This window comes from Pantherophis guttatus, chromosome 5, assembly GCF_059756535.1.
Source record: "Pantherophis guttatus breed Tessera chromosome 5, ASM5975653v1, whole genome shotgun sequence".
Lineage (NCBI taxonomy): Eukaryota > Metazoa > Chordata > Lepidosauria > Squamata > Colubridae > Pantherophis > Pantherophis guttatus.
The window spans coordinates 53,587,738-53,606,272 of NC_142067.1; the positions used below are offsets into that span (position 1 = coordinate 53,587,738).

Consider the following 18,535-nt stretch of genomic DNA (forward strand, 5'->3'; position numbering starts at 1 on the left):
TCCTCACAACACAATTTAAACTGTTCGAGTAAACTGTAATATGCTACTAAACTGTATTTTAAGTCATTAAATTTAGTTAATTTTCTAGTTTGCATGCATGGTGCATTACTAAAAATTGAAAATCAAGTACAATATAATAGTATAGTAGTGGGAATACTATCTGATCAGCACTGTAGAATTTAGTATATGGAGATATATTGTGTAAGAAATGTGTATGTGTATGTGATCTGCTCATTTTATTCCTGTGTCTTTACAGTGCCTATAATCTTCCTAGTTTCCATGCTAGCACTCAGTTGTTAAGTTCCTTAAGCGGCTACGCCTATACTAAACGAGCATGGAAGAAAGATGTTTTAGATCTGTTTATGGATCCTGCTTTTTTTCAGATGGATACTTCATGCATTCAGTAAGATATACATTTAAAACAATATTGTGACTTGTTTTTGATTGAACTAACCGGCAAATTGCAACAGGTTATATATAGATCAGTTGTAATTCTAAGTCACACATGGAATCAATGCCAGTTAGTTAAAATTCATTGGCCTTCATTAAAGGAATTAAATGAATATGACATCACTGTGCAAAGAAAAAAATCTTAATATTATTTTCATCCTCTATTTTTTTCTGAAGTGTGATTTTAAAGAAATACAAGATCTGATATGTAACTTTAAATATAATTCTTTTGACATCTGAAATTGAACACATTTATTATAGCATACATTTGTGGATTATAATGCATAAAAGAGTGCTTTATGAGAAACATATTAGTCTTTAAGGTACCACAAGAAACTTGGATGATTTTGCTGCAAAAAGGAAATATAATTACCCTCCTTTGAATAGTAATTAAAATGATATTTTTTTAAAAAAAAGTCAGCTTTATAGGACATCAGTTATAAATTACTTACCTAAGCTCTCATGACTTGTCATAAATGAAAAGCATATGAACCAGGTTTCAAAGACTCACTATGTAAAATATTTGCAGAATTTTCATGATACTTGGTTTCTATTCCAGTTACACCAAACTTTACTTTTTTTTCAGCTGGCGAACCATTATCGATCACTTACTTACACATGAAAAAACTATGTTTAAAGATTTGATGAGTAAGCATTTTCTCATAATTGTTACCTAGCTAACTGTTAGAAAATATAGAATACAAATAGAGAATTGAAAAACCACAAAACCTATTTATTTGTTCATTTATTAGATTTTATATAATGCTAGTGCCAAAGTTTTTGTCTATTTACATTCAGAAAAAGTTGAAAACTAAATGCCACTAACAATATAAAGCATGAATAATGTTAATAGCCTGGAGAATATGCATTTTAAGACATTGAAAAATTTAAACTTCGTAGTTAGGACCCTAACTGTAAAGGTTACTACCAACATAACTCATTGTTGGGTATAGGGAGTGGCTGCAGTAATAGTAGCTAGAAATATTTCTGTTACATTGTTAAGTTTAGAGAAAAAGAATTCTACTTTGCTGGTTCATCAGTTAGAAATATTTGAAGTTCTATAAATGTCAGTAGGTTGATATGCTTCTATTATAATTTTTCTCCTTGTACCGGCTAAGATAACTCTTGGGATAGATATGTTAACATCCATTTTCTTAATTATAGATATGCAGAGTAGTTCCTTAAAACTTTTTCCAACTCTTGAACAAAAGGCAATGCTGTTAAAGCGTCAAGCCTTTGCTGTTTTCAGTGGTGAAATTGATCAATATCATCTTTATCTTCCTTTGATACAAGGTGAGTAATAATTCATTTATGTTACAAATAAAGGATGCGATATAACTTACAACATTAACCAAAAAGGATAAAATAATTTTTAGAATGAAATTAAAAAAGACTATGAGCAACAGTTTCTGTATATGTGGCAGTGGAAGTGTGGAATTGTGCAGAGACACATTCATTATTTTAATAACTAATTCAAGCACCATAGAGCTTATAAATTGATGATGATTTGTATATCTTTTAGAGTAAAACAGTTTTTTCCAGCTTGATGCTTTTTGATAAATGCCATTTTCACTCACATTATCCTCCTACCTAGCCATTATGGTAAGTACAACATGTCTTGTAAACAGGAATTATCAAAAATGTCATTGGATGTCCTGATATCCCCAGATTCAAAATCCACTAATTAGGAATATATCAAATCAAGTTTCTACTTTATTGACAAAATACACAGATATACAGGTAGTCCTCGACTTACAACAGTTCGCTTAGTAACTGTTCAAAGTTACAATGGCACTGAAAAAATTGATTTATGACCGTTTTTCACAGTTGTGATATTTCCAGCATCTCCATGATCATGTGATCAAAATTCAGATGCTGAGCAACTGGTTCATATTTATGACCGTTGCTGTCTCCCAAGATCATGTGATCAGCTTTTGCAACCTTCTGACAAGCAAAGCCAATGGGGAAGCCCAATTAATTTAACAACTGGGTTACTAATTTATCAACTGCAGTGATTCACTTAACAAATGTTTCACTTAGCAACAGAAATTTTGCGCTCAATTAGGATCGTAAGTCGAGGACTACCTGTATTCATTATTCTCCATAAATAAAAAGGAGAGGCTTCTATCCAATATTAAGGTAAAGGAGATGATTCACCTTTGCAGTTCTACATTAGGATGGGCTAACCACACTCAATTCACTACTGACTTAACATTATATTAGTTAAATTGCAGAGCCATGGCCATTAGTCAATAAATATTGCAACTTTTGTTTGTGAATCACTTGGCAACCCCATGACATCATCTGAGCCTTTCATTGAGATACAAAAAATAAACTTTGTCAGACAGGTGTAGGCAGGCAAAACTGTGAGTGGGAATGACAAAACAGGCATCATGAAGCAAAACCATAACTCATACAACTTCCTGAAACATGGGCAGGTAAAGACAAAACCTGCATAACATACACATCACATCATTTTGAATAAATCTTTGCTTCCTTATAACTGATTCATCAGTTTTGTTGACATACTCACTGCCAGCTCTATTCATAATTCAGTCTTTATCTTAGCCAGAAGGAGTTTTGATTTTAAAAAGTTTCAGTGCTTGTTTGAAGAGAAAGGAAAGATATACATTAACTAATAAATCAGACTGATGGTAACCAAACCACTTACATTTCAGTACTTTTCTATTTCAGTACTTACTGGTTTTAATTAGGTAGAAATTATTGTTGTTTATAAATACTAAGTTTTCATACTTGAGTTTTTAGTAGTCTGGATATTTTTTCTGTATTTCAGTAAGCCATCATGAATTAAGAACATTCAACAGCATATAAAATAGATTACACTGTTACTTACCCTCTTTCTTTCTCTGTTGTAATTTTTTTTTTCTAAGAACGATTGACTGACAACCTACGTGTTGGACACACTTCTTCAGTAGGTGCCCAGATGTTCCTTTTTTTCAGGGTACTTTTATTGAGAATTTCCCCTCAACACCTAACCTCTTTATGGCCAATAATGGTAACAGAACTGGTAAGAGTAATAATTAATAGCAGAATGATAATAATAGTAGAATGAGTGATATTTTTAAAAAATAAATATTTACTAGTACATTTTTCTCTTTTCCATTTCGCTGATCATCCAGATTCAAACGTTTTTACAGTTAGAGGAAGATCTAACAGATGAACCAGCAAAGTAAGTTTTTTTTCCCAATATACTTAACAAAGAGAAACAAAAAATAAGTAAGATGAACAATCTGATCTTAATAGTTAATAATGTGGTAGGGAGTTAAACTACAGTTCAGCAGTAATAAAATACTGACCATGCAGAGGAATAATACACCACAGAAAAAACGTCTAATGCTCAATTTCTAGATCAAGACTTTAGACTTCATTAACAATATCTATAGACAATGCAAAAGAGACAGTTAACCAGCCCAAAAAGGAACAAAAAGACTCAAGCACCTTTCCACCAGCAATCAGCAGCCAGATCACGATATATTAATTCCCAAGGTTATCATCAGACCAACTATCAAGTAAATAATACCCCAATCAAGAAACTGCCAAAAAAGCCAACAGTAAACACTCCAATCAAACAATCTCTTAAAACCACCCCCACCAACACTGACAGGACAAGCCACCAGAATATAAACTGACACAAACCACACTCCTTACTAGCACTGATGATGTTACCTAGGTTGGATAATGAAACATCTGCAAGAAAACAAGCAAGCTCAGAAAGCACCAAGGACCCCTCATGTCAACCCTGAGCTACAAACACTCTCCTTTATTAATGCAAGAAATCTTTTTGAAAGGCTGCTGACATGCAACAGTTAGGGCTAGTAGAATAATTCTGTTACGAGTCCCCTTGAAATTATATGGAATATAATACCCATTTTGTTGGCTGGTTTGGAAAAGAAAGGAACGGTAAATTTAAAATAGAAATGGTAAATTTTAAAATGGAAATATCTTAGCTTTTTTTAGCTAAGTTCCAGTAAAATTAACTCTCAGCATTTTCTTTTTTTTTTTTTTTTGAAATTCCAGATGCATTTGTATTTGTTCTCTTGTATGAAAGGGTTTAATTGTTCAGTTTGTGTTCACATTTTTTTTTTAAAAAGTCACCAGGTCTGTTCTGCAGTCTGATATTTCCTTTTATGAATCTCACAGAAACAGCAAAAAAATGAGCAGACAGAAAGCATCATCAAATGGCAGTGCTCGGTTACTTGGAGACATACAACAGAATGAATTAACCTTGTATTTATCAGCCTGTAAATTCTTAGACACAGCACTTTCTTTTCCATCTGACAAGATGCAATTGTTTCAGATGTAAGTGTTATATTTTTATTTTTAGCAAAATAGTAGAGTATTTAAAGATTGTCTCAATGTGATCTGATTGTGCCTCTCTTTCTACTGCATAACTATGCCACTCCATTAGTTTATTAAATATAATATTTTTCTGTCACTTTCAGAATCTGGTGAAACCTGTGCACCATAAATATGTATTTAAATGCATAAAATAAAATTTATAGATACAGATTATTTTGCAAAAGAATTCAGATAAGCTCAAATATAGTTATAAAAAGGTTAAAAATAACAAATATGTAATATAGCAATATATGTGGAAATAAGGTTGTATTTTTTCTTCTTCAGGTTTGTAAGAGAAAATTTCTGGTTTAAGAAAATGAAGGCAAAAATTGTTCCTATAGGGCTAAAATGACAAAAGTAAGAAACATATGTAGACAAATTTAAAGAGCACTTAGGTTTAAAGATTTTGTGCTGTGTACCAAATGAGATAATCAGCATTTTAGAACTGGATAATTTTTTCTGTTAATCAACATGATCAAAAAATTAGACTATGTTAGGACTTCCGGCGGTGACGTCAGCGTGTAAGGAACGAGGGGAACGAGGCTCTGTCCCCGAAGTTCCAAATTTCTTGATTGGAAGCCGTTCTTGGCACTATCGACCACGGAGAGGTCGATAGAAAAAGGAGGATTCCCTAGGACCTCGGAGTGACAGCAATCACCCCGAAGGTTCAGAGAAAAACCCCCTAATTCCAACCGGGAAAAAACCAGCCATTTTGGCTGGCCGGAGCGCTGTCAACCGATAAGTGTGGAAGCGAAGATTGCAGAGAGAAACATCGGTAATTGGACTAAATCATCTGAAAAGTGAAGGTATATTTATAAAGATTCAAGGACTTAAAACATCGGCGAAAAGAGGACTCCTAAAAGCGGCGGTAAGATCGCCAGGCAAGCGGCGAGAGACAGTGATCGGAGCGGAAACTAACACTCACAGTGACAGCGCAAATTTGACTGGCGAAAGGACGAGAGACGGAAGGAAAGGATTACAAGCAAGCGGTGGATTATAATTTTATAAATAACGTGTTTTGATTTCATAAAGAATAAAGACTATTTGAGAAAGTGACAGTAGAAAGTGAAGCTTAAGAATTAAGACTCTTTAAGACTGTTGCGGGCAAAAGGGAATCAGCGGAACGGAGTGAAAGGTGGACTGAGGATCGAGGACTTGGAGAAGGAGTTTTTACTTTGTATCCAGCAGTAATAATAAATCCAAACCACAGATAAAGGGCTTGTAATAAGACATTGGACACATTGATGCTGTCGGCGGAGGAGATATAACTTGCTACAAATCGGAACAATTATTTTACTGTTTCAACGGAAGTTGCTGCAACAGAACTGTGAAAGCTGGGCGAACTGAAGGCGAACTGAATAACGAAGGAAGAAGGAGAAAGAAGTAATTCCAATTGGTCTGAAAGTGATTTAATGGAGAACTTTTAACATCCAATTATCAAATATAGTTATTCTATTTATATTACAAAATCCAACTACAGTTTAATTAACTTTGCCTAAATAATATTAATACCAATTTTGAAGTTATTATAATATATATCAAATTGACTTAAGATTAATTTTTTTTTTCTTTTCATTTCCTTTTTCCCTTCTTTATTGTCCTATGGTTTCCCACCCCAATGAAATAAGATAATAGATTCTATAGTAATATATTGATTAAGGGAATTATATTGTGTATTGATTGGAAATTTAGATATTAACATAGACATTGTAAAGAGACTGTTATAGATAATATTAAGGAATAATAAGGAACAATAATTGTGATAATTAATATAAGTACTACATATTGGTAACTGTGATATAACCTAAATACATATAGAACCTAATAGAATATCTTATATGACTCATAGGGAATCTTAGACTATATAAGTTTATTACATAAAGGTATATATGAATTGTTTAGGCTTAAAGTGAATTTAAGTATTGGAATAAGTATGATCATTAATGTGATTTAGTATTAATATAACTTGGCATTTAAATATTGATTATATTACACTGTTTAGGAATAAGAACAGGAAAATGAATTGCTAAAACACTGTATTTCCCCTTAACCCCACTGAATTAATCAATTTGACTTCTATATAACGATATTTCAAATACCCCCAATCAGTGTATGAAAATTTGGGAAAAAATAATACAAAAAACGATGGCAACATCCTCAATAACAATAACTAAACAAGGGAAAAAACCAGCACCCATACAATCTTCACCTGCACAACAAAAAACCATAGACACGATGCTAACTACAGACAAAGATAAAGCTGCTACCACACACAACATACAGAATATACAGTCTATATTGGCTATGATACAGGAGGGGATGAACAAGACCCAAGAAACAATAGCGAATAACCACGAAGAAACAAAAAAGAATCATGAGGAATTGAAATTAGAAGTAGGACAAATAAACGACAATATAAAAAAAATGGACGATAAGATTGAAAGAATACAACAAAACATAGTTAAAAACGAAGAGCGAATTCAAAATATGGAAGCCAAAATGGTCCAATCGGAGAAGAAGATGGATAACATCGAACATAATCAAATGGAGGTAAACAGAGAACTTGAAGAATCAATTACCCATTTAGAATTAGAAAAGGCATCTTTCTTTTTACGGTTTCAAAATATTGCAGAAATAAAGGGAGAAGATCTAAGAGACCTGATGACAGATATATTAGTTGAGGCTACCCAAAAGGAAAAAAACGATATTAGTAGGGAAATTGACGAAATTTATAGAGTGCATACGAATTACGCTCGTAGGCACAAACTACCTGGAGAAATACATGTCAGATTCGCACGTAAAACCGTAAGAGAAGAGATTTATACACTAATGAGAGAGGAGAAACCATGCTACAAAGGGAAAGAAATAATAACTTTAAAACAAGTTCCAAGAAGAATAAGAGAATATAGGAAAAACTACAATTTCTTGACAACCCTACTGAACCAACATAAAATAATGTTTCGCTGGCTGGTGCCAGAGGGAATTCTAATATCCTGGGATGACAAAAAATATAAAATAGACACGATAGAGAAGGCACAGGAATTTTTTGACACGCATTTCATAATAGAAGAAGAACAGGAATCTAGGTGTGACCCAGATAATACAAACCAGGAACACCTTACGGGGGAAACAAAAAAAGGAAAGGAAGAAAAGGAGTCTAGGGAAAAGGAGAGGAGTGAAAGAGAAGGGGCTAGGGGGAAAACACAAATGGTAACAAGAAACACAAGTAAACTCAAACTAACAAAGAAAAACTAAAGGAAATGGGACAAGAGTTGAAATTAATTTCAATTAACATAAATGGCCTTAATCTACCAACCAAAAGAACACACACCTTTAAAAAACTTCAAAAACTAGATACAGACATTATCATTTTACAAGAAGTACATATTAAAAAACAACACAAACAATTATTAGAAAACAGAAAACTTGGATCACTATTTACCTCACTATCAGAACAAAAAAAAAGAGGCATTGCAATATACACTAAAAATCATATTCAGGCAAAACAAATTTACACAGACGGAGATGGTAGGATATTAATGGTCAATATTAAGACGGAGGCCCAAAACATGCTACTAGTATCAATATATGCCCCAAACGGGAACCAAAAAGAATACTTCAAAAAGCTACATGACAAAATTAAAGAATTAGACTACGAACACATATGTATAATAGGGGACTATAATGCAATTGTAGATATGGACTATGACTACCAAAGTAACAAAAAAAACAAATCTAAGAAAAAGACACTACCGGATACTTTCAAGGACATGACTCAAGAGTTACAACTGAAAGATGCCTGGAGAGAATTGAATAAAACCAAAAAACAGTATACATATTATTCAAATCCCCATCAGTCTTGGTCCAGACTAGACATGGCCTGGATGACGGCAGAACTAAGAGAAAGCATAAAAGAAATTGAAATCACACCGAACATATGGGCAGACCACAGTCCTATAACAATAGTCTGGAAAGGCCGGTCAAAAAGAGGAAGATGGATGATGGATAGAGAAATTACCAAAGATAAAGAATACATAGAGATGATAAAGAAAGAGATGGAGATATTTTTTCAAATAAACAAAAAGGAACATACATCATTACAAATTCTATGGGATGCCACAAAAGCATATATAAGAGGATTAACAATTTCATTCAAGGTGAAGAAAAACAGAGAGAAACAGCAAAGAAGGAATAACCTAATGACTGAGCTCGGAAAACAAGAAGTAGAATTACAGAACAGACCAGATGGGAAAGAGATTAAGGAAAAAATAAACCATATCAAACATGAAATAAACTTAATAACAACAACAGAAATAGCTAGAAAGATTAGAATGGCAAAGCAAAACCAATTTGAATTCGCTAATAAAACAGGACGTTGGTTGGCATATAAACTAAAGAAAGAAAAGGAGAAAAGACTAATACACCAACTACAAGACGAACAAGGGCAACTACAGCATATGAATGAGGCAAAAAAGCGAATTGTAAGAAATTTCTATCAGGAATTATATACGCAGGAAGAAATCCAATTGGAGAAAGTAAAAGAATATATAAACAAAGCCAATATCCAAGAAATAAAAGAAACTCAAAGAGAAATCTTGAACAGACCAATATCGATGTTAGAATTAATTGAAGCGAAGAAGAAGCAGAACAACAATAAAACACCAGGCCCAGATGGCATCCCGGCAGAATTCTACAAAATCGAGAATCAGCCAATGGATGACATTCTATTACAAGTCCTGAACGAAGCGATTTTAGAAGCTAAAATTCCCAAATCATGGGTAGAGACAATCATTACACTGATACCTAAAGAAGACTCAGACCTAACTCAAACCAAAAACTACAGACCCATATCACTTCTAAACGCAGACTATAAATTATTTACATCGATCATGGCTCAGAGAATGAAGAGAATAATTGTGAATTACATCCATCCAGACCAAAATGGTTTTATTCCAAATAGGCAAATCAACAAAAACACAAGAACAATAATTAATATACTGGAATACTATGAACAAAAATCAGATGAAAAGATGGCCTTACTCTTCCTCGACGCACAGAAAGCCTTCGACAATCTTAACTGGGGGTTTTTAACATTGCAACTAGAAAAAATGGGAGCTGGCGAGAAATTCCTTAATATGATTAAAACAATATACTCAGATCAAATTGCAAGAATATGGATAAATGGAGAGACAACAGACCAATTTAAAATATCCAAAGGAGTGAGACAAGGATGTCCCCTCTCTCCCATACTATATATACTAGCACTGGAGCCCCTATTGAACGAAATTAGGAATGATAATGAAATAAAAGGATTAAGAACAAAAAACCAGGAATATAAACTTCAAGCATTCGCGGATGACGTAGTATTTATATTAGAGCAACCGAAACAATCAGGACTGAATTTATTAAGGAAGCTAGAACAATATGGCGAAGTGGCAGGTTTGAAAATTAATAGACAAAAAACTAAATTACTAACCAAAAATTTGACAAAACCCCAGGAGGAAGAGCTGGAAGAGGCACTAGGAATACAAACAACAACTAAAATAAAATACTTAGGAATTTGGCTCACCAATAAAGTATCATCATTAAAAGAAGATAACTACATCAAATTGGTTAAACAGATACAGAAGGACTTAGAGGAATGGAGTAAATTAAAACTATCATTATTAGGCAAAATTGCGTCAATTAAAATGACTATTCTACCAAAAATGTTATATTTATTTAGAACAATACCGATAAATCCGGGGAAAACATATTTTAAAGACCTCGACAAAATGATATCCAAATATATATGGCAGGGGAAGAGAGCCAGGATTAAACTGAAACACTTGCAAGATACCAAAGAAAGAGGCGGCCTGGGATTACCAGATTGGCAAACCTATTACATTGCAACAGCCCTAACCTGGATTAAGGATTGGATGACACTCAAAGATAAACGAATATTAGCTCTAGAAGGATTCGATCTGTTCAAAGGTTGGCACGCATTCCTATGGGAGGAAAAGCCCAGACAGCATGAACACTTTAGGAGACACTACATTAGAGGAGCACTGGCAAAAATTTGGATTGAAATAAGAAGGAAACATTACGATAAAATTCCAAGATGGATATCAACCATGGAAGCACAAATCTACCCGAATACAATGGATATGAATAAAATGAAGACCTACGACGAATTGCTGAATACAGAGGGAGATATAAAAACAACAGAGGAACTGAGACAACAGGGCACGGACATTGATTGGTGGACGTATTTACAGATAAAATCAAGATATAAAAGTGATATGAAAAAATTTGGAATCCAAAAAGAAAGAAATGAATTAGACAAAATTATAATGCAATCAGATGACAAATTAATAACTAAAATATACAATTATTTGCTTAAATACAAACTGGAAGAAGAAGTGGTGAAGGAAAATATGATTATTTGGGCTAAAAATTTTGGATATAATATTAATCTAGAAAAATGGGAAAAAATGTGGAAAGTCAATACTAAACTGACAATGTCCGTGCCCTACAAGGAAAATACATACAAGATGTTTTACAGATGGCATCTCCCCCCTGCACGGCTGGCAAAGATGTTCCCCAACACCAATCAAAATTGCTGGAAATGTAAAACACAGAAGGGGACTTACTACCACATGTGGTGGTCATGTCCAAAAGTTAAAAAATTTTGGAAAACAATTCAAAGCCAATTAGAAGAAATCACCACCCAAAAAGTACCCCTTAGACCGGAAACATACTTATTAGGAATACTCACAAAAGATTATAAAAAAGAGATACAATACTTAATTATACACATCCTAACCGCTGCCAGAATCGCTTTTGCACAGATGTGGAAATTGGAAAATACGCCAACACAGGAAAAAGTAATACAAAAAACAATGGAATGTGCGGAAATGGATAAACTGACCAAAGAAATTCAGGGAAAAGAAGACTCAGACTATTATCTAATTTGGCAAAAATGGTATAACTGGTTAGAAAAAAAGGACACGAATTAAGGAAATACCATCCAACTATATCCAAATACAGAAACAAAATGAAATACCGTTATATAAATATTGATATATGATGAAGTATAATATGTACAGATATATTGATATACAATTACCGAAGTATCTCCACTTCAAAGCTCAAGTCTCAGGACTTGATTTCATTGTATAGTTAGTTTATGTATAGTTTGTTTAAATGTTTGTGTTTGTCTGTGTATGTTGGACTATAATAAAAATTTAAAAAAAAAAAAAATTAGACTATGTTAGATTTTGTACCTTACATAATGTCTGTTTTTAGGTATAGGTGGGCCTTTGTTCCAGAGGTGGACATGCAGAGTTGCAGCATGATTTCAGATGTAATGGAAAGTCACCAGGAATGCAAGCCTCATGTTGCTAGAATCATGGATTTATTGAAGCTAAAATATGGGGCAAGTACTATCTTTATTAAATTACTTTCATATCCTGAAACTCCATAGTTTCCTTATCAAATAATATTTGTAAATCAATATTTATGCTGCTCAGATGAACCCAAGACGAGATGAACCCAGATGAGGACCCAGTTTGTGGGGGCAATAAGCTGACTTTGTATAAAATATACAAAAGAATGAAGGCTATTGCTTAACGCATTGTAAGCCGCCCTGAGTCTCTGGAGAAGGGCGGCATATAAATCAAATTAAAAAAAAAAAAGACAGTTTGAACAATATTCTCATGTATTGAACAGAGCTGCTTCAATTCAGCAACATTGCTCAGCAACATTTGTATAAATTTGAGAAGGCACAATCTAGTAATCCTTCTATGGAACCTAATTCAAGTTAATTGATTAGTACATGATACAGTTAACGTAGTGCATGTCCAATTCATATAAAATAAGCAAAGTTATTCATACTTAATGCAAAATAAACATATTATATGCAGCCTGAGTTTGTATTCAAGAAAATATGGATTGTGCTACTTTGGATAATATTTTAATAAGACCGAGTCAGAAAACACTTTTATTTTATTTTACTCTATTGTTTTCTGAAGGTTGCTTAGCTATTACTGTGGAAATGTATTTAACATTTCTACATACCTATCTCAGGTTGTGAGGGCCACTCAGGTGGCTTACACATTAGATCTGGTTGTTATCTCAGATTGAGTGTAGTATAAACTGTGGTTTATCCAACTTCATTCTTACTTCCCCAACTTGGTTTTTCCTGTGATTGTGGAACATATCTAGCCATGCTTCTACAGTCATTCTTGTGAATTCTTTTGTCATCCTACAATATTTTGAATCTCAAAAATATGACAAATATTATCTATAATTTATAAAATAGACTGTTGAAAATGTCTATGATCAAACAAAAAATAGTGTGTGTGTATATATATGTATATTAAATACTTGATATTAAATTGATATTAAATACTTCCATGCAAATGCATATTAACAGTCACTTTTTATTTTATTTTTTTCAAGGAACAAAATATCAGTGATGAACCAACAAAAAACTGTGACTTTCCTCTTTTGGATCTTCATTCTGTATCAAATATCACACAATTAATTCCATTCTTTAATACATTAAACTCTGCTTTTAAAACTCAAAGTGGCAGATTACTAAACACACACAACTCCAAGTCTTTTAAAAACACCTATCCCACCAGCAGTGGAACAAGAATTTTGAAGCTGTTGGAAGAATATGTTGAGCGTGATTTTATAGATAATATGGAAAATGAATCATTGTAAGATATCTGTTCAGTTCTTATAATAATCAGGTTTCATTTTGCTAAAATGTGAAATGCTTGAAGCCACATGCAACTTTCCCTTGCTTTACCAAAACAAATTAGCTTAAGTTAACATGAAGAATCATTATTTTTCAATTAAAATAATAGTTTAATTGAGATGCTTGTTTATGAATGCAGATTTGTTGACTTTCAATGAAAAAAAAATCCCTTCTACCAGGAAATACAACATTCTATATTTCTCAAAAGATAAATTCTTCTAAAATTAATTTAATTCTGCTCTAAACAACTTCTGCATAGCAATTTACCAAAACAAATTAGCACAGTTACATTAGTCATGTTTTTCTGACCCCAAAGTCAGAAAACACATTTGCAAGATTTGATCAGCCCTAGGTGGACCATGCCAGAAATTCAATTCCAGAAAACAGTAAAACTTGCTATTTTTATTGAAATTAGCTATAATGCCAGTTAGATTGTTTTGTGAATTAGTTTGCCTGAGGTGCTTCAAAACATTGTCTTATTCTTGCCTTAATAATGCTTCAACTCCTTTTGCCTAGGCAACAGATCATGCATAATCTCCAGCAAGGTCATCCTTCTTACTCTCTATAGGTGGTTGACTCATAGCCGTGGATCACATGAAGTTCCCTATTGTATTGCAACTCCACATTGGCATAATCATTTCCAATTCAGTGTTAGGCCTATGACTGTAAGCAAAAATAAATTTACTAGCAAGTAAGCTTCACCAAACCCAATGATAATTGCTTTTTCAGTAAATATTTTTCAGATTTGTCTTTATGTTTCCATGAAATTTATGAATAACCATTCTAAAACTAGGGGGGAAATTTACTTGGAAATTTTAACTAATTTAAAGCCATTGTTGCCTTTTACAGTTTGCTGAAATGGTACTTAATTGTAATAGGCCAATAAGAATGTAAAAGAATGTATGTCTAAGAACTGTACAGTTCCTATAGACAAGAATATATGTATAGTATGTATAGATTACTATGCTGCATTATAAGTACCTACTTCCAAACCTGTCCACAGTTTTATGCTGAGACATTCTTGTACAAAAATGTACATTTACTGAAAGTATTATAGAGGTAGTCCTCGACTTATGATCTCAATTAAGCCTAAAATTTCTGTTGCTGAGACATTTGTTAAGTGAATTTTGCCCCATTTTGCGACCTTTCTTGCCTCCCTTGTTAAGTGAATCATGCAGTTGTTAAGTGGGTAACATAGTTGTTATGTGACTCTGGCTTCTCCATTGATGTTGCTTGTCAGAAGGTTGCAAAAGGTGATCACATGATCCCGACACTGCAACCGTCATAAATATGAGTCAGTTGCCAAATGTCTGAATTTTGATCACGTGACTATGGGGAAGTTGCAATGGTTGTAAGTGTGAAAAACAGTCATAAATCACTTTTTTCAGTATAGTAACTTTGAACAGTCACTAAGCAAGCTGGTTGTAAATCGAGGACTACCTGTATAAGACTGGAAGCAAATTGTTTTATAGTTAAAGATTCCTTTTGAAAGAGAATGGCTCTTGTTCTAGCTAGGTTTTTGCACAAGATTTGTAATACATGAGCAGAACCAAGGATAAGAAGAAGGTCAAAGATGCCATGCAAGTAGAAAAACATAAGATAACAAAGCAAAGAATGTATATATTCAAAAACTACTACTCTGTTGTTTAAATGCATTTAGTATTTAATTGTACTTTTTTAGGTTCGGATTTTTTTTATGTGACTGTCCTTCTTTCTCCACCTGTGATGAGTAACACTTTGAGTTTCTCAAATAATATACACTGGGCAAAAAACAGCTCCAATGTGAATATTTCTGTTTCCCATTTAGGTAAACATTTAAATACCTTTGTTGAATTTGTTAGATGTCAGATAATAGCACGTTTTTCATTTAGTTTTGCTTTTCATTAGAAGCCCACCCAGATCATAAAAACCTGAAGTATGATGTAAAGATGTACTTATTTTAATATTGTAAATTATTTATGTATTTTGTAAACTTAAACAAGTTAATTAAACTTTCTTTATCATTATGAATGTATACTTACGCCTTTCTAAATGTTTTGATCAAAGATATATGGTCCACTGTATAACAGATACTGCTGTATAATACTGTGTGTTTCCTGTCATGTGGAAATTTAAACATTTTCAAAATCTTTGACAATGTTGCTAGCTCTCAGGGAAAATAGACAGTCTTTGTTTGCAATGTCAGTTGTATCACAGGAGAATCTCACATGTCCCTTGCTCTTTATTCTGAGAAAGTGCAGCTAATATTAGCTGTTTTACAATACATATAATTCCCAAATCTAATTTAATCCTCTAAATTTGAAAGTTTAGTATCCCAAATACATTGTAACTTATTCTTCCATTACATCCACCACAAAACTTTCTTTTTTTTCCGTTCTTCTGTTTTCTCCTCCCCCCACTTTGAACTTAACTCAGGGGCTATAGTTATGACTTTATTGTCGCTGTCAATTTCATTTGCCCTTAATTGTTTATTTAGATAGATCACCTTCTCTATAAGATATATTGATGCCTGATGCCTGCAGGAGCTCATTTGCTGCTACATTGTTTAATTTCATTCAGTCTCACAAACAGTATATTGCCTTTGTTTTTTCAGGCCCATTTTCCCACATCCTGTGTAACAAAATGTATTTCAATTAATTTAAAATGTACCTGACCAGTTGGATTTACCATCCTTGGGTCTCTATAATATTTCAGTAGATTTACTGTGCACAACTTGTAGCTACACAGCAATGTGAGATTGATAGCACATTGAGAACCAGTTTGGTCTAGTGGTTAAAGCATCAGGCTAGAAAGCTGGAGACCATGAATTATAATTCTGCCTTAACCATGAAAGCCACCTGGGTGACCTTGGGCCAGTCACTCACTCTCAGCCCAGCCCACCTCACAGGGTTGCTGTTGGGACAATGGGATGAGAAAGGTTATGTTGGATATGTTTGCTGTTTTGAGTTATTTGTAAAAATAATAAAGACAGGATTTTGTTTTCAAAATTTGAAATCAATATTGTCTGGTTTATCTGGAAATACCCTATTGCTGAAATGCTTGTTTTCCAAATAATCATAATATAGATGAAGTTTTGATTTGATACTACTGTTTTAAAATGACTGATAACTGAGTATCTTAGACAATGATTTATGGCAAAAAGAAGTTGGGAATGTAAGTACATATTTAAAATGATTGGCAAAGGAGAGTGGAGTATTATGGTAAATAGGTGCTGTATAAAGTTGTAATTAATATTGAAGGTAATTTTCATAGTCAATGTTATTTCAAAACACCTTGAACATTAAATGTTTGTTTCTACCACTTATATTCTTTATTTAGATTGGTCTTTCATACTGAATGTTTTATTTCTAAATCATAACCTTTTGAAACATCCACACACCTGCAAAGAAACAGTTAAAAAATAAATCATTTTAAAAACGAAGTTTCAACTCTTGCAATTATTTTGATAATCTATTAATCTTTTTTGGGATTTCATTTATCATTGAGCACATAACAGACACTTTGATAGCAGATACTGTATTATACAGATTCAATCTCTGAAATCTAAGCACATATACAGTTTCCATATGGAAGGTTGACATATGTATTGATTGTCATCCTGATGGCTCGCACCCCAGTTTATGCCAGGGTAAAAAGTTGTCTGTGAAAAACTTGTAAAAAATTGAAGAAATGTGTAGGGAGTTGCAATAATACTGCAGAAAAGATGAAAAACTTACTGGCTCTATCAATTCATATATACAAGTCCCAAATTCTCAGTCTGAAGTCAGCATTTATCAAGAACGAGCAGAATATGTCAGCAAAGAAAGGCTGAAATATGCCACATCATTGTTAATTTGTCCCCTTAAGGTAGACCTAAAGCAGCCCCAGCAAGTTAAATGTAAAAATTAATGTAAAAGTGGTAGTCCAATTAATGATGGCAGTTGGGACTGGAATTTTCATCACTGAATGACGTTGTCAATCCTGGAGGCCATCTTTTCTTTTGAATCTTCAGGGCTGCCACACTTAGTGTGGTGGGAAAGTGGGAGGGGGGTTGTATGGAGTTGGTAGAGTTATTTAGCCATAACAACATTCTTTTCTGAGAGTCAAGGACGTTCAGCCTGCACCTGGAGTGGCGTGACTGGGAGGCATCTCCAGTTGGGACAGTGGATTGATTGGACCATGTGATGGACATCTGGGTGCAGGGAAAAGGACTTTGACTTTCTTTTGGGTGGGGAAAATCCAGGAAGTTTCAGATTCAGGTTTTCCCAGATGTGCCAATATGACATCTCTAATAAAATGGATCTTTGAGGAACTGAATGCCTCAGAGTCTTACTTAGTTGGGGGTGTTACTTGGAACCCTGACATTAATCCGAATCTCCTTTAAAACCTCAACTCAGGCAGGGTGCTGTCCGGGGCCCTGAGCACCAATCTGATAGCTAGGCAGCATAAAGACTCAGGGAAGATGGAGGAAAAGACAGCAACTACAGAGGGAGCCAGCGGGACTGGTTCGGAGATCCTTCTCGAGACCCTCTACTCCCCTTCTGAAGCAGCCCCCCCGTGGCCTTTTTGCTCCCAGGAGGCTTCAGGGTGGCTTCCTAGGCCCAAAATGGGGCACACACAAAAAAGGACTAATTCCATTAACAAATAATAAATACAAGCAATCCTTTGCTGCAAATCAGTGTAAATGTCCTTCAAGTGTAGGGGGGGAGGGTGTTTTGTTTTGTTTTTGTAAGCTGGCCCTCATGCAGGGGTGAAATCTAAATTTTTTTACTACCGATTCTGTGGGCATGGCCAACTTGACATCACTCACGTCACTCATTGTTAGAGCCAGGAGCTGCACATTCTGAAACACATTCTGCCTTTCTGAAGCCCCCAATGCTTTGAGTTTCCCTCTGGCTTGACTGCCTCGGAGCCTTCTCTTGTCCTGCTCTCCATCCTGGAGGGCCGCGCATTCCCCCCCAACAATCCTCCGTACAAACTGCCCACCCTGTTTCTGCAAAG

At 34.0% G+C, this 18,535-nt stretch overlaps 1 protein-coding gene across 2 annotated transcripts in view; it reads left to right on the plus strand.

Moving 5' to 3' along the window:
* Positions 1-16,976, plus strand: part of DOP1B (DOP1 leucine zipper like protein B) — a 60,932-nt gene extending 43,956 nt beyond the window's left edge. For both annotated transcript variants that reach the window (XM_034440282.3, XM_034440330.3), the window contains exons 30-37: positions 257-403; positions 1,037-1,098; positions 1,615-1,743; positions 3,342-3,478; positions 3,591-3,640; positions 4,612-4,770; positions 12,097-12,226; positions 13,252-16,976. In XM_034440282.3, the coding sequence (XP_034296173.2) occupies positions 257-403; positions 1,037-1,098; positions 1,615-1,743; positions 3,342-3,478; positions 3,591-3,640; positions 4,612-4,770; positions 12,097-12,226; positions 13,252-13,518 (1,081 nt within the window). In that variant the 3' untranslated portion in view covers positions 13,519-16,976. The remainder of the gene's footprint in view (positions 1-256; positions 404-1,036; positions 1,099-1,614; positions 1,744-3,341; positions 3,479-3,590; positions 3,641-4,611; positions 4,771-12,096; positions 12,227-13,251) is intronic.
* Positions 16,977-18,535: the final 1,559 nt, after the last annotated feature.